This window comes from Diabrotica undecimpunctata, chromosome 1, assembly GCF_040954645.1.
Source record: "Diabrotica undecimpunctata isolate CICGRU chromosome 1, icDiaUnde3, whole genome shotgun sequence".
NCBI classification, from domain to species: Eukaryota; Metazoa; Arthropoda; class Insecta; order Coleoptera; family Chrysomelidae; genus Diabrotica; species Diabrotica undecimpunctata.
This window is the reverse complement of record NC_092803.1, coordinates 180,683,780-180,709,622: the sequence shown is the minus strand read 5'-3', so window position 1 is coordinate 180,709,622 and position 25,843 is coordinate 180,683,780. Positions and strand designations below refer to the sequence as shown.

At 32.3% G+C, this 25,843-nt stretch overlaps 1 protein-coding gene across 1 annotated transcript in view; it reads right to left on the bottom strand.

Moving 5' to 3' along the window:
* Nucleotides 1–25,843, bottom strand: part of LOC140432645 (transient receptor potential-gamma protein-like) — a 382,624-nt gene that overhangs the window by 92,249 nt on the left and 264,532 nt on the right. Inside the window, exons 12-13 of the mRNA XM_072520678.1 lie at nt 7,810–7,943; nt 3,567–3,699 (exon numbers count right to left, since the gene is read on the bottom strand). Of these exons, the coding sequence (XP_072376779.1) occupies nt 3,567–3,699; nt 7,810–7,943 (267 nt within the window). The remainder of the gene's footprint in view (nt 1–3,566; nt 3,700–7,809; nt 7,944–25,843) is intronic.

The following is a 25,843-nucleotide window of genomic DNA, read 5'->3' as shown; positions in this document are numbered from 1 at the left end:
GATTGATTTGTTTAGAGCAGCAAGTTCAAAAATAAAAATAGCCATTATGATTGCCAACCTCCGTAGGGAGACGGCATTTTGAGAAGAAGATAGTCAGCGACCTATTTATAGATTACTGAAAATTTTATTTTTTTTCAACCTTTAAAATTTGTTTAAATTTAAAGAAAAAATTTCCATATATATTTTTATATTTTAGGCCGTAGTAAACTAAATTATAATTTTTGTGTATTATATTTTCAATATACTTTCAATAAAAAAATTATTAACATCGGACAAATTTGCTAATTTCATTTAAATTTACATATTTAATAATAAAAGTTTCATATCGACCCTTTTTTATTGTTTACTGGATTATTTTTGCTGATTAATATTAACTATATCTAAAATAAATCTTGGGAATATAAATTGTTAAATCGTTTAAAATAAAAAGGTTTATTTTACTGATCTATACCTAAATAGCAAACTATTACATTTTTTAAAATTGTACATTTGTTTATTACGATTTGCATAAGATGTTTTATATTTTATCATACTTAGGAGACATTATTCCACAGTAACTAATATTTTAACGAAAAAAAAAAAAATAAAGTAAGTAAATGCAGTGATTGTAAAATAATATAGACATAGCTCACTGAAGTTATTTATAAGTGGAAGTTGCGTATACTGTTATAATTTTGACTTTTATATTGGCAAAACAATCGACAAAAATGCTCGCGAATATTTGACCTCTATCACCTCTACACCTCTATTTTCCCTATCCCTCTTTTTCTTATCCTTTCTTTTTATCCAAACTTTTATTTCAGCGACATACATTCTGTGTTTTCCTTTCTGTTTTGCTTTGTTTTAAACTACAAAAAGCTATAAACATGCAGATATACAAGCAGTCAAACATGAGTCCGAAGAACATCAGAAGCCACGTTAGCTTGTAAAATCCAATTACCATTTTAAGCAACAACATAAATGAAGTGGAAAATGAACACAAAAATAGTCACAAAAGCCATCGAAATTTGCAAATCTAAAGGCCGGTTTTCACGCTACGTCTTATTGTACGTTTTGTTGGATAGGACAAATCCTATACAATAAAACGCGGCATGTAAACAGCAAAACGTACGTCTTGTCGAATCGAAATGAAATCCAAGGTCAGATCGTAGAAATGATGGGACAAGCATAGTTTTGCGAGAACTGATAAGATAAAACGTTACGTGAAAATACATGTTCAGACAAGTCGTCCGATCTTGACTTATTTGACGACTAGTTCCACTGCAGTTCGCTTCATTTTTCTTAAAAAAACCTAATAATGTCAGATTTGCGGCAATGCATCCACGATTTTCTCGGGGAATTTATTGAATTGTATAAAAGTTTTTAAGTAGTTCTGTTTTAAAACCAAGTAGATTGCATTACAGGTTTCAGGAATTATTTGGCTTAACGCTGGTTTGGATATTATGGTTGTGAACTCTAAGTCCTTGACGCTGCGTCCTGTTGTAAGATATCTGAGAGTTGCTGTGAGTCTTTCGTGGGGTGTAATGGCTTTTCTTATGAGGTGTCTTATTTTAATATGTATGGTGTTACCAACTCTAGCAATTGACAATAGGCTAAGGTGTCCATTCGCAAATAATTGTGCCAGTCATCTGGTTCGCCTCTCAGTTCTTTTAGTAACGAGACGTGGGAATACTGGCTTCTTTTTAGAAGCCCACTCTCCTGACCATCTTGTCTTTTCTCTCCTCATCCCCTTTTTCTTCAGTCATAGTATCGTTATGGTTGAAAAAATAAAAGAAATCAGCCGTGTTTCATCCATAATAAAAAAAATCACTAAACAAACTTCACACAACTCAAGACTCTGAATTAGAAATGAGGTAGAAAACGAAAGGAAAAACGTAGTGTGTATACACTGGACAAAACATACATTTTGTCGTACGTTTTATATGACCCACAAAACGTACAATAAGATGTAGTGTGAAAACGGGCCTTAAGAACTGTGTCCATTCTCATATTAATTTCATTAAGAAGGATACTTCTTAACCATCGATAAATCTGGATTCTTTGACGCCACCAAGAGTTAGATTAACCAATAACTCGAACAGTCGATATCTTCCAGCAAGATTAAGGGTACCGGTATCTTAAAAGCCATAAAGCTACATATTGCTTTTCAACAGGACCAACCTGCTTCAGTATGTTACGAAGGATTCACCAACACAAGCCAAAACTCTTTTTGGCTTCCGAAGGACTTCCCTCTAAGACTGAAGTTCTACGAAAAATCCCTCTAGAATTTAGCGATGCCTATGGAATTGCTTTAACTAAGGTGGAGGCTGATCTTGCTGCTTTTAGGTCCTTTCTCACTTCGGAAAGAATTATTAACCTGCAAAAAATAAGGGAAAGTCACCGAAATCACTATTCCGTGTTCTCTCCAACCAAAATTTTTAAATAATATGACGTATTCTGTGGGACTAGAAACCTCAAATTATTTTAGTGATAACAACTTTAGCATGTTTCTAAATAATATTCATTCTATAAGATGTAAAACAGATGAATTATTTTTGTTTCTAGAGGAATTAGGTTTTCCCCCGATAGTTGCGATTACCGAGCACTGGCTTGAAGTCAACGACCCTTTTTTTGCAGAAAAATATACCACATATACTATGTATCATCGTTCAGGTTCAGATCATGGTGGCATCCTAATTCTTTCTACAAATAATGATTTCTCTTCTATTACAAAATATGACTATCTGTTGAATGACGCCTTTCTTGAGTTTTCGTTGGTTTATAAGAAGAATCTTAATCTATACATTCTTTACATACATAGATCGCCTTATTGTTCCACGAAACCAATTTTTTAGAACCTGCTAAATTTGTTAGATGACATACCCAATAATACTCCAAAGTTTAGGTATGACTTTTTCCAGTCAGAACTTTCGTAAATTCCAAAATTTGTGCTTGACTTCTGAATGACACTTTCACTTGTGGATGTGGACTATTTATAATTTCAGTGATTTTTTAGATAGGCTTGTCTGTATTTTCAATAAGGAATTTCCTTTAATAACAATTAAGTCAAAACATCACAAACCCTGGACTACCAAAGGTATCCGCTTATCAGTCAAGAATATGCGTTCACTACTGTACATAAAGAAATTTACTACCAACGTCTTTGTCAATAAATATTACTCCAAGTACAGAGGAACCTATCTACAACTTATGAAAACAACTAAAAAAATGCACTATCAAAATCGTCTAAGAAGCTCTAAAAATGTTGCAAAAGAAACTTGGTCCATAATAAACAATCTTCGAAATAAAACTAACACAGCTCAAACATTTTCTCTTCCAAACCCTAAAAATCTAAATGAATACTTCGTTAATGTGAGTAAAAATATAACATCAACCATTTTGCCACAACAAGATCCTATTTCCTGTCTCTCCAATTCAAGAAAGGTCTCGAATTCATTCTTTATAAGACCAGTTGATAAATCTGAACTGACCCAACAATCAGTAGTATCCAAAGCAAATCTTCCTGTAGTACTGATGGACTATCCATACAAATTTTACTCTGCTGTAAACTTATTTTGATTACTTACTTGGAGAACCTCCTCCATATGGAGCAAGCATTGGAGTCAGGTTCTGTCTGGTTATGACTAAGTTTATCACCCGTTTCTTGACGACATCTTTGTTTCTCTGAATCTGCATAGTACCACAATAACTGATTAAGACCTGTAATATAAAATAACGAAATAAGACGTTTACTCCTTAACAATTATTATAAATATAAGCAACAAATAAAACAATAAGGGAGATAATTGATATTGTACGAAAAGTGACAAAGTAAAAAATTATATTAAGATCAAGTCAACAATACAAAGACATTTTAGATATATTCTTATTTTTATAAAATTAATAATAAATACCTGTAAGATTTAACATAGTAAGTATGTTTCAAAAAGTTCTATGTTTCAAAATATGTGAGTTATAAATAAGATTAAAAAGCATTTAATATTGGAAAAAATGAATGTTTCATTAACTAAAAAATAACGACAAAAAATTATTTATTGATTTTTGTAATTAAGTACTTTTATGTAAGTACTTTTGGTACACGTTCTTGGCTTTTAGTTGGTTCTTCGAGTGTTTCAGTTAAGTCGCTTTGTATAGTTCGCCGTAGAATTTAGTCACGAGTTCTATTATTTTATTTTATTATTTATTATTTTATTATATTATTATTTCTGTCTGTAATTCTGGTGTTTTCGTTTAATGTCTTCATTAATATTTTTCATTATTGTCTTTCAAAGTTCTATGTATGGTGTTCTCTACATGTTGGTACTTACTTTTTTTTATTTATTTACGCTGCAACCACAAGGGTTATTAGCGACCTAAAAAATATAATACAGGTAAAGTTGGAAAAAATTACAATAATTGATATAGTCCTGAGTCTAAGATAACTTGTGTTTTTTAGTGTTCATGTTTTTTCCTAAGGCTTCCTTTATAATATTTGGGATGGTGTGCTTCCCTCTTGCTGCTTCATATGTTTTGCACCGGGTTAGTATATGCTCCATGGAGAGTGTTACTTAACAATTCTCATACATTTGGCGGCACAGTCCGCACAAAGAAGCGTTTATGTGTCAAATCACTATGTCCCAGCCGCAAACGCGCTATTCTCACTTGGTCGTGTCTATTCGCTGTGGGTTGGAGCCACGGTTTCACTAATTGTTCGATTTACTTGATTTTACCTTGCGATGTACTCCACTTATTCCGCCACGCACTCAACACTTTTTATTTTATTTCTGACTTAAAGTCACCAAAAGAAACCTCATTAATAAGAATGGAGTCCTGGCTAAAGGATGCTAAGCGGGCTAGTTCATCTACTTCTTCATTTCCTTGTATGCCTAAATGTGATGGAACAAACATGAAGTCAACAGTGATCTTATTATTCTTTAGAGGAATTATTTACCGATGAGTCGGAACCTTCTTCCGACAATGAAGTTTTCACTGCAGAGAGTAAACCTATGTGTTTGCCAAGTTTTCGTATTAATTTGGTGCTTTTGGTTTTCATTCTTTTGTCGATGTAGGAATGTATGTAATTCCGTTAGAAGCTTTATAACTGCATGAGAGCCTTATGAGTACAATTTTCTTATGCTGATTATGTCTTTTGGTCCTTGTATATTTTCGAATAGATCCACTACTTGATCGAAGCTTAACAATTGCTTTTCGCTTTCTACATATTCTCTAACTGGTTCTAGTAATGTTTGGAGATTTGGTATCTCATCTCTTAAGTTTTTGTCATCAGTTTTGGTTTTTTTCTTTAATTAAAGCTTAGGTTTTGCAAAGGGTTCTTTTTCTGGTTGCTTTGTTCGAAGTTATTTGGGGTTCGTGAGAATTCATATGTGTATTTTTATTTAAAGGTAAGTGTTGACTTATTTCGGGTAAGGTTGATTTATGTTTTTGGGTATTAGAGGATGGTTCAGACGATGTAGGTGTTGCGATTGTAGTGTTAACTGAAGAAGTGGTCAAATGTATAGATGTATTTTGTTGTGAGCATTGTTGGGTTTGGTTTATTGATAAATTTGGGATTGCTACTGTTTGTAATGTGGTTTGAGAAGACGTAGTAAGTGTGGAGGGAGTGGTATTGGAGATTGTGGGAGTATTTTGTAGATTATCTTGTTGAGTATGATTTATTAATAAATTTTGTCTCATTTCTGTTTGCGCTGCACTATCATTGTAAGGATGGTTAGAAGGTGAAATATTTGGACAATTAGCTGCCTGGTATCCAGTTAATTTGCATTTGAAACATGTTTCGTTTTGGGCTATAAATATGCGGCAAGATGTTCAATTCGATGATAAAAGATTTAGGTAGTACAAAGTTGTCTGGAAAAGGTGAAATAAAAATTTGTCTTCGGAAGCTTAGAATATGACTGAAGGCAGGATTGGTTGCTCCTATCCGTAGGTATGATATGTCTGAGAGAGGATTTAAACCTAGTTTTATTAATTTGTCCATTATTAAGTTAGAAGGTATGCTTGGACATGCATTGGACAGAATTAAGCGGACTGATGGAGTTATTAATCATCTCGCTTATAGTATATTTCCATTTATTATTATCTTCTTTGTTTCTGCTATGAATTTATCTACTAGGTTTTTAGATGATATATATATATATGCATATTCTACCGTTTGATATACGGGATGCAAAAATTATATTTTTTAGTTCTATATGCTGACTCAATTCTTCAAGATAGTCATTAATTGTACAATTCTCTAGAGTGTTAAATAGAATAGCTTGATCTCTGTTTGGGATTAATATACCACGTGGTTGACTAACTGCTTTTGAGTATGATGCATTTTGTGGTAGCTGACTGGAAGATGACATCTTTTAAATAGATTTAAAATCCGACTAAAACCGGTGCTGTTTTACAGCTTTCGCTGTGATACCAATTCATGGAAATAGGATAATACATATAACTAATTGCAGCGATTTACTTAAATGTCTAAATCCAAATAGATGAAAAAAGTATATTTTATCTGCTTACGATTCAGTATATTAATCACTTTTACTTTAGTTTATTACTTAATTACTTTTAAATTTACTTCAATAATTACTAATTAACTAGCACAATAAATGAGTGCATAAAACACGTCTTTCTGGCTTGCTGGTCAAACGTCGACTCTGCTACTTACTTTCATTTCTCTTCTTTGTTTTACCATTATTTTGGTCTTATCACGCAGTTTCATATGTTCATTTTGTTGTTGCGGGCATCCGATTTCTTTAGCACTATACAGGATGTTTTCCATTAATCGAGATATGTCGATTTGGTCATGCAATCTTTCATCGATTGTCCTTTGGTAGTGATCTGGTTTTCTTTTAGATTGTTGATATTTATACCAGTCATTGTTAATTTTTGATTAATTTTGTTTTTTCTAGTTTTAGATCTAAAACAATTTTTGCTCTGATTAGTGTATAGTCGCTACCTGTTTGAAATTTATTGATAAAACTAACATCATTTTTGACTATGGCAATCTTGTCGGTTAGAATGCAGTAAATTTTGTTCTTAAGGAAAATGTATGCCACCCCCTGTTCTTTTCTGTTAATTATTTGTGTTGTCCTGCACTTTTTATCCTTTTATTTTAAATGACATGATTAAATAAAAAAATTTAATCACTAATAACATTGTTTGTCACGCCAACCCTTGGTATTAGTATGATGTTAGTTATTCACTCCTCCTAAAAGCTGTCACCCTTAGGTTTAAAGTTAAGCACCCATAATTTAAGGAATAAATCACGCCAAGGCTGGCTTTTTATGTTCCTTAAAAATAGCTGACTATAAATCGACCGTTTTGAAATAAAAAAAAAATTCCGAGATAAAATGTTGAGAGCAATTTAAAAGAAGGGTTTATTGTCCTAACAAGGAACAATTTGTAAGTATATTTTTCGATTGAATCGAGGCATAAAATTGTTTTTTATCATATAACATATTTTTTTGATAGTAGTTAATATTTTTATTTTTTTTTTGACTTTAATTTATAATATTTAAACAAAGGGCTTTACATAGTTCTTAAATTTATGTATTGTATCTAGTTCATTTGTCAGTTTTTTCCGCAATGTTTATTTTTATTTTACTACAAATATATTTGCCAAACTTCTAAATCTCAGTGTTAATTTTTGTTGTCTTGTCTTTGGCTGTATCATATAAAACTATATTTAAGATATAAATTATTGGTTAATTGGTACTTTGTTTCTATTTCTTTTCCCAAACTTTTGTTTTTATAGATAATAATTTCATTTTGCGGCACATCTAAAATTTTAAAAATTCACACATAGAAAATATTTTCACTTACCACAGGAAAAGGCGAAGAGTACTAAAACATACAGGAAGAAGAACTTCATAATATCCATTACCATCCGTGATAAAGAAACTTGTAGTGGCCCCAAATGTGGATTCACCGAGAATATGTACACCAATTTAAGAGAGCTGGAATAAAGAAAAATGGATATAGATTTTATTAACCAATAATCGATGTTTAAAAAAAGTTTCACAGTAATTAAATAATAAAATCTTACGAACTAATAAGTTTAAGTTGCTGCATGTGATACCCAAATATATATGAGGAGGTAACATGCAAACAGCCTTAAGTCACACAAAAATCAAAGTTGAGTTAGATGTGCCAATGCATTGTTCTGTTGTAGCCAAAGTGGTTTATTTTATTATGCAGAAAAAATTATTACCCATTGTAAAAGCATGTTAAAAACCACCTTTACATGCAAAACAATTTATTTTCACTATACTGGTTCATGCTAACCAGCTTATTTCCAACCAACCAACAGGAGCTCTACAACTGCCACTCAGCTGACCCAGTGAGACTTAAAAATTTGAGGTCATGTGAGTATTTACTGTCAAAGTATTTAAAAACCATTAGTAATTACTTTATTATTTATAGAATAATGGATGAGGCAAATGGAAGTGTAAGTGTTGGTGAAGGAAATTATGGGACTAGAAAGAGAAGAGTTACAGAAGGAAAAAGGAAAAGTGAACAAATTACTAAGTATGTAGCTCCTAAAAGAGCCCTTGTTTTTGTACCGTTTAAGTACAACAAGCACATTTACACCAGCCCTTTCAAAGAAGAGTTTTAAAAAGTTCCAGACACGAAAATACAAGAGAATATAATTGCCAGTCTGATATATAAAACACAAATCAAAAAACGTCGGTAAACAAAAACAAACAGAAAAAACCTGGACCTAAGCGAAATTACTCATTACAATAGTTTTTTCCAACTGTACTGTCTCTGGTGCTAAAACTTTTGTATATTTAAAGCTTTTTCGCACTGTTATTGGCATTGAAGAAACTACAATAAAACATAGCCAAATAAGTGCATTTTGTGTTTGTTGTTAAAGCGAAAAGAGGAGGTGACTAATATTATATCTGAGTAGTGAATTAAGTATTAGTAAACTAAGTAAAATATTAACATGGGTTTTAAGTCACCTGTCTCCGATACTTACAGTACGTGTTGCCTTTTTAAAGAATAAATTAAAAGTGCACCAGCACAGTCTGCTGAAAGGCGCAGTTAATGGATGAAAAGCAGATCTATTCAAGAAGAGCAAAGGCGTTTTATGAGCACATGGAAATGGATGTGTCTCATTCTATTAACCTTTACTTTGATCTTTAACAAATTCAGCCGCAATCGAAAAGTCCAATACCTTTTGTATTATTGATCTAGAAACTCAAAGCCACATGTTCTACACTTGAACAGAGAAGCAGACAAGAAAAGACAGTGTGTAAATATCATCGGCTCTCTTTAACTATTTGAAAGAAGCTAAATTTTATGGCTGTTCTGTACTAAGGTTGTTTACCGATGGTTGTATTTCTTAAAATAAAAATAATATTGTTCTGAGAACACTGATTCTTTTTTTGGAAACACACAAAATATTAATCCAAAGGATTTTTTTGTTGCGAAAAAAACCCATAATTTTGAGTTAACAGGAATACCATGACATCTACAGTGGTATAGGCAAGGTGAGAGAACCAGAAGAAGATTGACCACTTCTTGATAATGAAAAGCTAAGCAAATAATATAAGGACATCCAATCAATTAGTGAACTGAAGATAATTGAAATATGCTACCGGATACAAGAAGAAATTTAGCACCTCCAAAAAAAGGGAACAGAACAGTCTTACAAAAATATTGTGTTGGTAAGAGGCTTGAAAAACTACAAGTATGAGAGAAAATAGTCTTTTATATCTTTAAGGAAGAAAGGGAAAAATAATCTTAAGTAAGTGAAAGTGAAAGAAAGTGGAGGAACTCCCACTTCCTCATGTGTTAACCAAAGAAAAGACAAAGATGTTCACAAAATTTTGAAAAAAATGTTTTTCTGACCCATGCCTTGGTTGGTACACGAGTTTTATTTTTGATTAACCCACTACAGCAGCTGCTGGTGAGGAGCAGAAAGTAATGAATGACTGTCTCGACAATGAGCGCTATGACTTCCATATTTAAAAAACTGTTTGTTTGTTGCATTAACTACCTATTATGACAATGTTTGTCACTTGGGTAAGGCCTATATTATTATTTTATAAAAATAGAATTTCATTTAAAAAACCATCGTTCCTTTACTTTATTGCTTTGCTTTTTTACTTTATTTACATGCAAATCGTCTTATGTCCACAACATTTTACATCCAAAACGACTTATTTCCACTGAGTTCGTGCAAAAGGTCTTATTGCCAAAACAAAATCAATTTTTTAAAAGATTGTTTAGCTACCCCTACTGAAAAAAGTGTTTTAATCTCACGTTTGAAACCAATACTATTGCATAACGTTGATTAGAACTTAATATCCTTTTATAGAGCAAAGCTACAAGTTTTTAGCGCTCCCTGAAAATTACTTATTTGTAACTTAAGCTTGTTCGCATTTTACCTCCTCATATAAAAATTCTTCAGTAACTTGTACCTAAACGTACTGTAATGTAATAGTTGTCCATTAAGAAACTCTTCCACTGAATAATACGGTCTTCCAGATAGATAGGCTTTTGTTAATTTACGGAACTTAAGGAAAGAAGTTGCAGATTTAAGTTGCAAAGGGAGATGGGTGTATAATTTTTTTGCCGAATATAACATAGATTTCGTTACTTACTTAGTGTACGGGATCGGTAAATACACATCAAAGGTTGAAATTATGGTAGAGTAGTTATGATTAGATCTTGCTGGAAAAACATGTCGGTGTTTACGAATTAAGCAAACAGTTTCTAAAATATATAAAAAGGGAAGAGTTAAAATCCCGTGATTTTTAAAGTTGCTTCTGCAATGTGTTATTCTGCTGAGGCCAAAACATACCGTAATGCTTGTTTTTGTAATTTAAAAACAACATCAGATTGGGCAGCTGTACTAGAATCCCAGAAAGGAAGACCATATCGTAGATTAGTCTCGAGCAAAGAAAAATATGATATTTTTAGAGATGCTAAATTGATTTCTTTCGAAACAGATCTTATTGCGTAGCAGGTTGAGGCTAGTTTCTTACCTAACAAATCGATATAAAGGGACCACTTTAGGTTACTGTCTATAAAAAAACCAATATATTTTACATAATCAACGATACTGATCCGGCTGTTATTAAGAAGCAAGGGTTGAAGAGCTCCTTTATAGGATAGTGTTATTGTCTTATCCACGGTAAAGGAGAGTAAATTAGAGTCGGACAAGGTATTTATTTTAAGTAGATCAGTAGTTGCATGAAGACTTGCAATATTAGAGTTCCTCCAGGTGATACTGGTATCATCAGCAAAAAGAAAAATATTTCCATCGATTTTTAAGTTAGTAATGTCATTTATAAGGATTAGAAAAAGTATAGGACACAATACTGAACCTTGTGATACTCCACATACAACGCTTTTGTGACTAGAGTCAGTATGATTTGCTCTTACTAGTTGTTTTCTATTCCTCAAGTAAGATTGGAACTGATTTAAAGAAATACCTCGAATTCCGTAGAAATTTAGTTTTTTTATCAAAAATTACACAATCAAAAGCTTTGGCATAGTAAAAAAAAGACAGTGGCAGTATTAAGATTATATGTATGTATATAAAATACTGAACACTATAAAGAAAAGAAAAATGAGCTACTTTGGTCACATACTAAGAAACGAGAAATACAAATTGATGCGGCTGGTCATACCAGGGAAGGTGGAAGGCAAAAGAGGACCGGGGAGAAGACGCACGTCCTGGCTGAAGAATCTGAGACAATGGAGTGGGAAAACGTCAATAAAACTTTTCAGAACGGCTGCAGATAGAGTCAAAGGGGCCATGATGATCGCCAATGACCTTAGGGATGAGGCACGTTAAGAAGAAGATAAAGATTATTGTTTAGTGCTTGATAGACCTCATACAGAACAGAAAACATAGCATCACTGGTTCACTGGTCATTAGATAAAAGGCCTAGCTGACTTTATGATAAAATGTTGTTTTTACCGAGAAAGGACATAAGTCGGGCTTTTCTAAATCTCTCAATAATTTTGGATAGGACCGGTAGTAAGGCAATATGTCTATAGTTACAGACATTCGATTTTTTACCACCCTTATGAAGAGGAAGAATAATAGCTGTCTTTAGGCACTCTGGAAATATACTTTTTTCAAAGGAATCATAAATAGTAAGACCAGGACTTGCAACACATTTTTGAGAGGTTTAAGAAAATTTTTCTGGATAGTCCATGAGTACTACAGGAAGATTTGCTTTTGATACTACTGATTGTTTGGATTAGTTCAGATTTATCAACTGGTCTGATAAAGAATGAATTTGAGACCTTTTTTAAATTGGGGTGATAGGAAATAGGATCTTTGTTTGGCAAAATAGTTGATGTTATATTTTTACTCACATTAACGAAGTACTAATTTCGATTTTCAGGGTTTGGAAGAAAAAATGTTAGTTGAGTTAGTTTTATTTCGAAGATCGTTTATTATGGACCAAGTTTCTCTTGCAACATTTTTAGAGCTTCTCAGATGATGTTGGTAGTACATTTTTTTAGCTGTTTTGATAAGTAATAGATGGGTTAGTCTGTACTTGGAGATATATTCAGTGACAAAAACATTGGTAGTAAATTTCTTGATATACAGTAGTGAACGCATATTCTTTAATGATATGTAGATACCTTTGGTAGTCCAGTGTTTGTGATGTTTTGACTTAAATGTAATTAAAGGAAATGCCTTATTGAAAACACAGACAAGTCTATGTAAAAATTCACTTATAGTCCACGTCCAGAAAGGAAAAGTACCACTCAGAAGTCAAGCACAAATTTTGGAATTTACGAAAGTTCTAAGCGGAAAAAATCCTACCTAAACGTTGGGTTTTCGAGGATGGTGAGAAATCTGAGACAATATATTCGAATATGGTAGATGTTGTTTTAGTAATTCTCGTAGGATGGTAAAATGTTATATCCACTCTATTCTTCTTAATGGTGTCGAAGTCTGGACCGTTAATGTTGACTTAATGAGAAAACTGGAAGCTTTTGAGATGTGGCTTTTTAGTAGAATTTTGAAGATACCATGAAGCGATCATATTACGAAAGAAATGATGTTGCACAGAATGGGGAGAGGCAGAGAACTTTTGACTACCATTAAAAGGCGAAAGACAGCATATTTGGGGCACATACTTAGAAATGATAGGTACGAGTTGTTGCAGCTGATTATGAAGGGCAAAATCGAACGAAAAAGGAGTCATGGTAGACGATAAATATCCTTGCTGAAAAACACCCTGGTCGCGACTGGACTGGGTTAACACAAACGCTCTTAAGAAAAGCAGAAGATAGAGACGAATTTGCAATGGTTATAGCCAACCTTCATTAGTGGAGACGGCACTAGAAGAAGAAGAAGCAGAAGTGTGGAGAATTAACGTACATTGTGAAACTATCGGATTCGAATATATTGACCAAGGATAATTGGGTAGCACAAGCAACAGCGTAATTTTATTATTCAAGTTACCGCATAGAATTTTTCTGCTTTTATTGGGAAGGTCATCTAACAAATTTAACAGGTTCTGAAAAAATAGTTTCTTGGAACCTGCTTTTAAACCCCACATTTTTCCACGAATGCGCTTGGCTATTGTACCATTACCATTGTTTGGTACCATTACCTTTCAGTTTTAGATTGTTATAGTTTATTTTTATGAACGAGAGAGTAATTAGCATAATTTTAACTGGTACCTCCGACCACTCCATGGGCGTGCTCAAGATTAATTGAAAAATTACTTTGAATAATTGTAAAAAATAAATGAATTATTTCAGTGTTATAAAGTGTTATGTGTATGTAAACAAAAGTGACCTCTTTTATCACACACTATATTAGAACTGACTGGCCTACATTAAAAAGGGTTTTAAAAAATTCACATTTTTTTTAATTTTTAAAAATTACAAAAGAGAAAAAGAGTTTTTAAAACCGTCTAAGGTATGTTAAATAGATGAATAAAAATATTAATATAAAACTTACAGCTACTTGTTACAAATCCAAATCAGATTCAGAAGATGAACTTTCAGAACCAAGATTTATAATAACTGGCTCGATCATTTTATCAGTAATATTGTCCAGCTTCCACATTTTTTTCTCTTCTTTAATAGTGTGATTTACTGCCTTTTCCCAGTTTTCAGGTTTTACATTATTTACGCCCTCCAAAAACAACTGTTTTAACATCATGAATTTTAAAAGTGGTATTTTTTCTTGAAACTTCACTCTTTATCTGTGCCCATACTGTGGTTCGGTACGGTAGTTCAATCGGGTTTAATTCACAATGATATGGTGAGGATCTAAGTACTGTCATTCCACGATTTTTAGCAATTTCATCAACTTCGTATTTTTTAAATTTTTCTTTATGAAGGGCACACAACGAATAAAGTTCCTTTCTTATAGATCCGGGATGGTACGTAATATTTTTTGAACTCAGCCAATTCTGCAAGTCTTTTTTTAACCACTTGGTTGTGGGCAGTCCTTCTATAAGTCTGGAGTAATAACTTGCATTATCCATTACTATTACACAGTTCTTAGGAAGAAGATCTATCATTTGTTCGAACCATTCTTGAAAGACATCAGCGTTCATGTCTTCATGGTAGTCACCGGTACGAGTTGATTCAAAAGTTAATAAACCACCTTCAACAAAACCGTCTGAACTGCCAATGTGTACTATTATCAGCCTGCGTCCCTTTCCTGATGGTGGGTTTAAACCAGTAGATAAGTTATTTACAAAAGCGTGCCTTTGACTTGTAACAGTTTCATCCTGCCAAAATTTATTTGGTGTATGACCCTCGTTGATCCATGTTTCATCAAGATAAAATATTTTTCTTTTTTGGTTTCTCATTTCCTTTATGGTTCTTAGAAAATGTCTTCTCCATATGACAATATCGCTTCTTTCTAATAAAATAGACTTTCTGGGATTCTTTTTCCAGCGGAAGCCTATTTCTTTTAAAAGTTTCCATAACGTACTTCGACTCATTTCTGGGTAATCCTTATCATCTCGAACTGAGACAAGAACTTTATCCAATGTTGGAAATTCTTGTCTAAAGAAGAATTCATGCACTTTCCGTCGAAGTCCTTCTTTAAAATGATATTCTATTTGAAATTTTGGTTTCCCTGGAGCATTACGTGGCATTTGAAAACTACCACATTTCTCTTCTTTAATAACTCTGTAAATCGTAGATTTCCCAACACCAAGTGTACTGCTAACTAACTCAACGGTCTCATCAACACTTTCACATAAACGTTTGTCTGTAAATGATTTAAAACAATTAAATATTAATGTTTTTTCATTAACTGTTAAAGGACCAATTTTTCGGCGTTTACACGGCACTTCCAAATTTTCCATAACACTAGTATACACAATAAACTGCACCTTGCAACTGAAGTACCTACTTTTAGTGAACTGTTAAGAATTTTGAATACGCCACTTGGACCTTCCTACAAAATGGAAAAACCCACTATCACATTTTCTGTGGAATAAGTTTAGAAGGTAATTATCTAGTCAATTACCGTCGTAGATTCCTGGAATTAAAGAATTAAATGTTTGATTGTTGAAACCCTTACTTCGTGGAATGCACTCATTTCAGATAAAATAAAACGTTTTATTTTATCTAAAGAATTAAACTTTATTTTGCAAATAGGTAGGTACTTATTAAACTTTTATTGGTTATATATAACCAATAAAATAAACATCTTACATTTCTTGCAAATTCATTAGTACCTGTTAACCTCCATCACTCCGACACTGGCAACCTTATTTAGGGATTAGTAACCCTCACAACTATTGTATTCTATTCTGCTCCAACCTTTATACCTGGTGGTCATAGTCAATTTAAAATTGTTTTCCTATATACTTCTGTAAACTTGTTGACAAATATCTGTTTTTCATTGAGTCACCCGTATCAACAGTTTAGGGATTTGCGTACATAATTTATTGTTTTATTACTCTCTCATACATAAAAATACACTATAGTATTATATTAGTTAAATTTATAGTCTTTTTTTAATAATTCTACCTCGAATTATTATTCTTAGATCTAGATATGTAGATTTAGATATTTAAATTTGGATTATGAGGGAGACCTATGTTCAGCAGTGGACAAGCAAAGATTGTTAATTTTATTTTTCTAGGTAATTATTGCATTAAAATCGCATTAAAATATCTATTGCAGATGAAAAAGTTAAAGTATACCATTAAATATCTTGTCGAATTGCTAAACAAATTACCTAACAGTTGTATTTATTGTACCTTTTAAGGTAATTTTTAATTTACTTAATTCGTTTTCCATGTTTTGTTACAATTTCGTTACACTCACATCTTTTTGTTTTCGGTAAAACCCCAAAGTTTAAAAACAGTTTGCGTTGTAAAACAAACAACATATTTAATTCCCGTACACTGATCAAAAACTTTGTAAAATACGGCAAACGAGGAAAATGGAACAACGCTAACAACAAAAGCTCTCCGCTGTTTTCACTGCTATTTTTATTGATTTAAGCTGTTTTCTTATTTTTAAGATAAAATACGGTCTATTATTTTCTAATTTATTACGATAAATTATGTTTAATGTGATTTACAAAAATATATAACAAGAACTATTTATCTCATCCATGTTCCATCCTACGTATTTTAAAAGTTTTTCTTGTCAGAAAGTCCTGCAAATGACAAGATAAAAATATCAGCATTCGTATTTGCTGAAATTGATAGCTTAGATACGAATAAGTTATTATAATAGACGTACATTATAAAAAAATAATAAAAATGCCCTTTATCCAGTAATGTTATGACTTAATAGGAGTCTTTGCTTCTTGTAATTCCTGCTTTCAACGTTGTCGGTTTTTCACGGTTCGTCTCTAAGTTCTGAGTTCATTAAGTTTGAGAGTCAGCTGTAAGTTACAACTTGCAGCGGAGTTATAGTGGTGGAGTGCTAGAAAGTTGGGGTTCAAAAGGTGGCGTATGATGATAAGGAGCGCACAAGAGGAATTATTGGTAAGCGAAACAAGCCAAAGGGAGGTACTTCAAAGTATGTTACCAGCCTTACTAGGAGTATTTGCCGTTGGCGATTACAAGGAATTTTCAATATTTGTTTGGCTCGGTTGTTCGAGCATGCTATAGTGCGAAGGAAATAACTTCTACTGAGGGTCAGGATTCTGGCCTTAATTGATGTTATATTGGCTACTTGATGTATAACTGCTAACGGGTAGTCTCTTTGGTTATGGTATACAGGATACTTGATAATTATGTTTTTCACTGATAATGGAGTGTTGTACTAGGTACGTACATATCGGGGAGGCCTCCTTGTTAACTATATGGTTGTGTGTTATTGGTAATCCTTTTATTGTGAATAATGGTCCCTTCAGATGTTGCTTATGGAGACACACATCGTTTATTTCCTTCGACATCTATTAAACGCTGCTTTTTAAGTAGTCAGTGTCTAATGTTCGCTGACGACTTTAAATTCAGTCAATTCGATCAATTGTCTTTACAAGCTGATCTTAAATATTTATATAATTGTAGTATTAGTCTATGACAAACTCATAGAACTATTATATCTTACAGGACTTGACACTAAGGACATCCAGATAAAAATCTATATTGGAATCAAACAGCCCACATGAAGAATGGACATATGGTGAGTGAAAACGTAACCATTTCGAGAGGGGTTAGACACGGCTGTATTCTTTCGCCATTGATTTTCAACCTGTACACGGAACAAATATTATTTCTAGAGGCACTGGAAGAGTACAACGAGGGCATCAAGTTTAATGGCGTACCAATAAGTAATTTTAGATATGCAGATGATACTGTTATACTGGCCGATAACATCGAAGATTTACAGATGATGCTAAATAGAGTAAATACAACTGGCAACCAATTTAGACTGAAGATCAATAGAAAGATAACCAAATTTATGGTGATTAGTAAAAAAAACATTCAACATATCGACCTGAATATTGAAGCCGAACGTATTAAAAGAGTACACCGATTTAAATATCTGGGATATACAGTAAATGATAAGTGGGACCCAGAGGTAGAGATTAAGATTCGAATTGAAGTAGCAAGATCCAAATTCATCTAGCGGCTCTAGAAATGTGGCCGTATCGACGCATACTGAGAATATCTTGGACAGACAGAATGACCAACACAGAGGTATTAAGACGAATGAGTAAAGAGATGGAATTGTTAACAACTGTTAAAAGGAGGAAAGCGTCATACCTGGGCCATGTGTTCCGTAATGATAAGTACAGTCTGCTACAGCTTATCGTGGAAGGCAAGATTGAAGGTAGAAGAGGTTTGAACAGAAAGAAGAAATGCTGGCTGAGAAATTTGAGAGAATGGTTTCAAATACCAGAAGCTGCGAACATAATACATGTGGCACAAAACAGAGAAACCTATCGTTTGATGGTCGCCAACCTTCGGTAGAAGACGGCACATAAAGAAAGAAGTAGTAGTAATGGTCTTCATTTAAATAAATAAATAAATAAATAAATAAATGTTAATAAGTGTAGCTATAACAGTTCTATTCGAATGGTGAACAGGATTGGCAAAAATTATTTCATTAATGAGCAACCCTCAATGTTTTTTCAAAACATACCGTTGGTTTAATTATGGTTTTTAGACCTTAATCTTTGACTTAAAGTACGTTTTTTAGCCCAAATATCAAATTATTCTTAATCTAAGTTTGTTTACAGTATCTTTTGTTCTTGTCTCTTGTTAATCTTTTGTGTTTTTATTAGGGTGGATCGATAATCGCAAAATTAAAAACAAAAACAACAAATTGATTTGGAATACCCACCAACAGTTACCTTTAGTAACAACAATAAAAAAGTATTTGTATGACTTTTTGATTAAATTACATCTTCTGTTCTCTACCGGCCTTTGAAACACGAAAAAAAATGTTGGAATAATAATCACAAAATTAAAAAAAAAATTAAATTGGAATAACCACGCAAAGTTGCCTTTAGTAACGGTAATAAGAAAGTATTATTACGACTTTTGGATAAAATTACATCCTCTGCCCTCTACAGGCTTTTGAAAAACCAAAAAAAGATGTTGACATTAAATAGTAGCCAGGTCCTAGCAGTCTTGGTTTGTTTAGTCTAGTCCCATTTGCGGGGCTGCTGCGACTTTCAGTAATGTTTGTAAATCCGCACGTCGCGAAAGCTAGAAACTGATACAGAAATAGATCATGAATTGCCTCCCACTTCGCATGACAATATCAATACAGAAATGCAGTGTACACAAGCTTATTTCAAACTTCCTACCTTGGCCAAAGTCTGTGACCTCTATATGGCCAGATCTGCAGCAGCTGTGACAACGGCAGTGCTACACGACCTTGGAATTGTTACCAACGCTATCACAAAAAACACGTAATAGACATAAATAAGCTGAGAAGAGCAAGAGACCAATCAAGAAAAGGTTTTATGCAAAACTCCCTCCCGAAACTTTGAAGACCATATATTTTGATGGAAGAAAAGACAAAACATTCGTTAGGTATTGAAAATACTGAAGGCAAGCTCCACAGAAAAACCGCACTCGAAGAGCATGTTTTATTAGTTCAAGAGCCAGGCTCTATATTTTTAGGTCGCACAGTACCCGTTTCTAGATCGGCTTTAAGCGTTTGTCAAGTATTGTCAACTTCTTAGAAAGTTATACATATAATTTAAAAGAACTAGTGGTAGTAGGCTATGACGGAACTGTGGTAAATACGGGAAGAAAAAATGTTCTAATTTTTCAACTAGAGTTAAAGAGAGGATGCCTTTTACAAAGACTTGTCTGTCAGCTTCACGGTAATGAATTACCTTTAAGTCATCTTTTCCAAAAGCTTGACTGTCAAACTCAAGGTCCAAGAGCTTTTCGCATTCTACGTTTTTATGTTACTACCGAAAATCCAACATCAGAATTAAAGAAAGTGACCAAATTTATTGTCACGGTTGATGCTCCTTTGTGGCTTTAGATTAAATGCAACTCAGCATGTGTAAATGGTGCAAAGCATGTTTTACAAACAATAAAACGCAGTCAATGCCTAGAGCAAAATTTAAAAAGTGTAGACCCTGTAATTCAAAGAATTGCCTATTTTGTACATTCGGAAAATCGTTTGTCACACCCAATCTGTAGAAAGATTCGTAAAGCTCGTAGCTGAAGCATCTTCATCGGTTGTTGGGTCACAAAGATATCCCAAAGTTTCAGTCAAAAAAAGACTACAAACAATAAATAATCAAAATTAAGAGGGATGTTAGGGAGTGGGTAGAGAAATAAAAATGACATATTTCAAAGATATTTTAATTGGATATCATTTTTATAATAATAACGTATACTTATTGCTTAACTTTTTCAATTAAATTCATAAGCTCGTATTTTTTATCTTCTCAACCCCCGGTAGAGGGCAAAAGATGAACATTTTTTGAAAAATTGCAAATAAAGATTTGGTTTTTAATACCAATTAGCAGCAGCTTTTTCGCACTTTTCCAAAACCGTTTTCGAAACTTCGATTTTTCGATCCACTCTGATAAATATATATATATATATATATATATATATATATATATATATAAATATAATATATATATATATAATATATATATATATATAATATATATATATATATATATATATATATAATATATATATATATATATATATATATATATAATATATATATATATATATATATATATATATATATATATAATATATATATATATATATATATATATATATATATATATATAATATATATATATATATATATATATATATATATATATATATATATATATATATATATATATATATATATATATAAGTATATTCAATAATATCCTCTTTTGTATATTTGTTTTTAGTAAAATCTATTTAACTATCCTTTTCAGTTGTAAATATATTTCTTTCGTGTTCTCCGCCCTGAAAATGATGTTAATTTTATCGGCATAGGCGGTTTTTGTTATTCTGGTTGCTTTCTTTTAATTACTAGAGACTGAAAAAAACGTGTGAATTTGCGCACATGTATCCTAAGAAATTCTGTAATTAGATTTTGACTCAAATCAGAGATAAAAATTTTGTTATTTAGGCCAGGAGTTAGAACCACCATCTAAGGTAGGAAAAATTTACTTTTAAAATGAAAAACTACATCTACCACAAAGATATCAAACCAAATAAAACTATCAGCACAACAGTTTAGTATTTTCATTGGAAATATTCACAATTTTACTAAATATGTGTTTTTGACCTTTCGATTTACATTTTGGTAATCGTTCATAAAATAAAAAACAGTAATAAATTAAACGAATTTTGTTTATTTACATGTTCAAGTAGATTGCTTTAAAATAATATTGTCAATATTTTTGAGCTATACCCGTCAGGAAAATCATAGCATGTAAGAATATCGTCAATGTAGAATACTCGTCAGAGTTTGAAAATGTGTCCACCCAATAAGTGAATTTTTCCAATAAGCTCAATTTTGCTGCGAATGTTAATTTTGGGATCCCAAAAAAGATGCAAAAAAGTTTACCACTTCTACCACCGGGCTTCTCCCTAAATACCCTCTCGTAAGGAGAAAAACGGAAGACATCGATTTCTTAAAAATCTGTTCGCCATAGAAAAAATGTATTAGTCAAAAAATGCAGCTAAGGTAATTCTAAAGATACATTTTTCCTAGCACTTTTTATGTAGAACGAACCATTTTCTCATAAACAACTCTTGAAGTGTCCGGCGTTTTTGAATGTCAGTTAGTTACGCGAGATAAATCAATTTTTTAAATGAAATTTGTATTATAACTTGATGATCAAATCTTCTTCTATCGTCAAAAATCGAAATGCTTTTTAAAGATGAAGAGCGCAGCTTTTGTACGCAGCTTTTGTGTTTTGTAGTATGTACATAGAGTCAGTTTTATAAAGCTGTTTAATAAATAAACGTTGCGCGATTGTCACAATTTTTAACGATTCTCATAAGAACAATAAAATCACTTTCATTGACTGGTCGCTGTGAAATTTCGATTGCTAGAGTCTAATCTTTAAAACCTCTACCATGAAACTTCGATTTTGAGTTTTAGCAACAAATATGATACTTTCAACTTACAAACTTACAAATACTCTCATGTCACGAAAAATATATCCATAAGGCTGGTATTGGTAGAATTTGTATCTAAAGCTGTGTAGTTTTTTAACACCTACTTGCGATATGGAGAAGAACGATTTCCTAATTTTTCACAAAAAAATATATATCTTTCGATTCCGAACCTATTTTGGGACGTTCGAAACGGGAAATTGAAGTAAAATGTTTGTACTATTGACTGCGTATAGTCATTTAATGCAAGTGGGTCTTGGAATTTCAAGGGAGAACACGAAAACAGGCAACAATGCGCTGCGCTCAAGTACTGCCTTTGAGTGGCAATTAGCGTAGCGGCGGAAGGCACATGGCGACCTTTTCCTGGGCGATTAAAAGCTAATACTACAGTGATGTACAACGTCCTTTCTATATTCACTCATTTTTACTATAATTTGCGCAATTATATTTTTCATGAAAAATGAAAAAAAAAAAAAAAACAATACACAAAGAGAGCCTAAATCTCCGAGGTGTTGAATCGCGTTTAGATCTTAACGCAGTGAAGAAAAAAAAATATTTTCATTATTAATATTTAGTATTAGTATTCAGTTTTAGCATTTAGTATTATTGGCATTTAATAAAATATAGGGGTGTAGGGTTGTGTTATAGAGGTAGTACATTTTATTGGAAAGACCACATCGAGCGTCATAGACGGGAGATGGTTCTTGATAACTAGTCCTCATAAGACACCTAACTCTCACTTATGGCTCCACGTGCCACACCCCGGGCAACTGCATTGATCTGCAGGCTAAACTAAGTGAGGTTAGCCAGATATGGCGAAAAATTTCACCGAGTGATTGTCGGTATAAGCAGTCCCCCACTTACTGACCAACGGCTTCTGGCGTAGGAGTTAGTAAGTGGTAGGACAACTTTTTGTCCTGGGGTTGAGAAATCGACCCCGAAGGCGGATGAATCAAAATTTGAAACCACTATATTGAATGATATTGAATGCTGATAGTAAACTAAATGTAAGACAGTAAACTTACCATATTAGGATAATGTATATTAGGATATGTAACAATACCTGATCCGTAGTCCAGTATTGTTTGTCTGTTAAAATAAATGTCTTGACGGACCCCTAGACGAGAAGCGAGTGTCCTTGTATTTTCCTTCGACGTGTTCTTCTATTTCGTTTTGGGGATATCGCTGTGCATTTGTCTGAGAGAAATAATCTGTACTTATGTGTATATACTTTCTTAAGGAATATATTATAACCTTTCGAGACTGGCTGAATGACGAAAGTCAATGCCACAAAAAAAATATTAGGATAGTTTATGAGTTTGTTTCTATATTTTCTTCATGATTCACAATGGAGTTATTAATAGGTGAATTGGATATGGTTTTATTTTTAAAGAACATTAACAATAATATACAACAGCATACTACGTCTTTGATACTTTCCAATACAATGGAAATTTGTTGATGTTACTATCCGAAATCTGGTAAGTCCTCAACGCAAGCAAATTCATTTTACCCTATAAGCCTAATCTCATTAATGTCGAAACTATTAGAAAGGCTACTATTACATAAAATGAAGCAAGTTGTTCCCACAAACGAAATTATACTATAACACCAGTTCGGATTTAGACGTGAACACTCAACCATCCAGCAATGCCACAGAATAGTAAATATAATTAAAACAACTCTCGAAGAGAAAAAGTTTTGCGCTGGAGTGTTTCCAGATATACAACAGGCATTTGATAGAGTATGGCGTAAAGGTCTCTACTACTAACTAAAATTACACCTAACAGACCACTACTCACTAAGTCAAAATTGAAGACAGCTACTCAAATTACCACATCATACAATCTGGCGTACCTCAGGGGTTTGGGTCTATTTCTGTATCTTGTATTTACAGCAGACGTTCCAACCAGCAATTATACCTTCTTAGCTACTTTTGCCGATGACACGGGTATCTTGGCAGTGGATATCGACCCTAATGTAGCATCACAAAAAGTACAAAATCATTTAGTCCAATTACAAAACTAACTTGTGATGGAAGATCAGTGTTAATGCTAGCAAATCAGTAAAAATTACTTTTATAATTACTAAATACTTGGGTTTGCATCTGGATGAAAAACTTACATGGACAACGCACATTAAAACTAAACAGAAACAACTAGATCTTAAACTAAAAAGTATGAACTAGCTATTTTACAAAAGGTCTCAGTTATCTCTTCAAAATAAACTTATTCTGTAGAAAGCTATACTCATACCAGTTTGGACATATGGAATATAATTATGGGGCTGTAGTAAATCTTCAAATACGAAGATACTTTAAACATTCCAATCCAAAATACTCCGTATTATAAATAAAGCTTCATGGTATGTATCTAACCAAACACAATGATCTAGACATCCCATTGCTTAAGGACATAATAAAGAATCATTCAATAAAATATAAAAATTGCACCACTGATCACAACAACGAACGGATAAATAATTTATTCATCCAACCACTTGCCATTTTATAAAGACCATTAATCGGCTGAGAGCAAATCATGCTCTTACGCCATCTTACATGCATGGAATCGGCTTATCAAATACTCCCAATTGTACTTGTGGCAAAAAAGGGGATCTAACACATATTATACTAGAATTTGATTTACAAATTATTAATATAAACGAACTCTATAAAGAATTAATAAATTCTAAGTTTTGTTTTCCAACAAACCTTAATCTTTTAATAATTTCAAATAATATGGAAATTCTTCATTGCATTTACAAACATGTTAAAATATGTAAATATAAGTTGTAAATAGTATATAAGCATAATCTGTTAATATGGTTTGAAAAAAAAACAAAAAAAAGTATACCACAAATTAAAAAAAACAAAAGAATTAAGAAAATAGAAGTAGAACAAAAAACAAAAAAAATAAATCCAAAAAAAGAACAAAAAAAAAAGCAAAAAAGAAAAAAAAACTAAAAAGCAACAAAACAAAAAAAACAAGAAAATAATAAAAGAATAAAAAACAAAATAAAAATATATCAAAACAAAATTTATGTATCCATAAAAATATTAGGTATATCTAGTACTAACATTGATAACTGATAACAAGAAAATTTTGACTATGAATCTGCAATCAATAATGATTAAAATTCACTCGATTTTAACAATAAACACAAACAAGTCTGGCTAATTGGCGCTGCCAAAGCCATTTTTCAGAAAAAAAAAACCACTTGCCGAAAGAAGATTGAAGAAAGTATGGCCAGAAGACTTAGGACGGTACCTAACTCACGTTAATTTCTTTACAGACTTATTACTCTGTGTATAGATTAGATTGTAAACATGCAATGTAACAATAAAAAAAGTTTCCAAACGTTATCAAGTTTTAAAATAATATTAAAAAGCGTTTTTAATATGTAATAAATTTTCATTTCCATTTTTTAATCTTTTATATCTCAGTAACTACCTTTAAGGATTCATATTCTTATATCAAAATTCATCAGTTAACTAGATCTTTCTTGGTAAAGCATTGTCGGTCACATAAAAACTCTCTATATCTAATAAAAAAACAATAAATGAATATTGACCTAAAAGTCTTAACGCACCACGAACAGGCCTAATGCATAAGATAAAAAGCAAACGAAGATCTTGGAGTAACGTGACTACGAAAAATTTATAAAGTTCTAATGAAGTTCTGATGGAGTTGGACAACTTTTGTGTTTAATTTGAGAAGGCGTAAAATAAAACAATAAAAACGTTAAAACCTTTTTGAAAGTGTGAAAATTTGAAAAACACCAACAGGCAAACAGATTGATTTGATTCGTTAAATGGATATTTTATT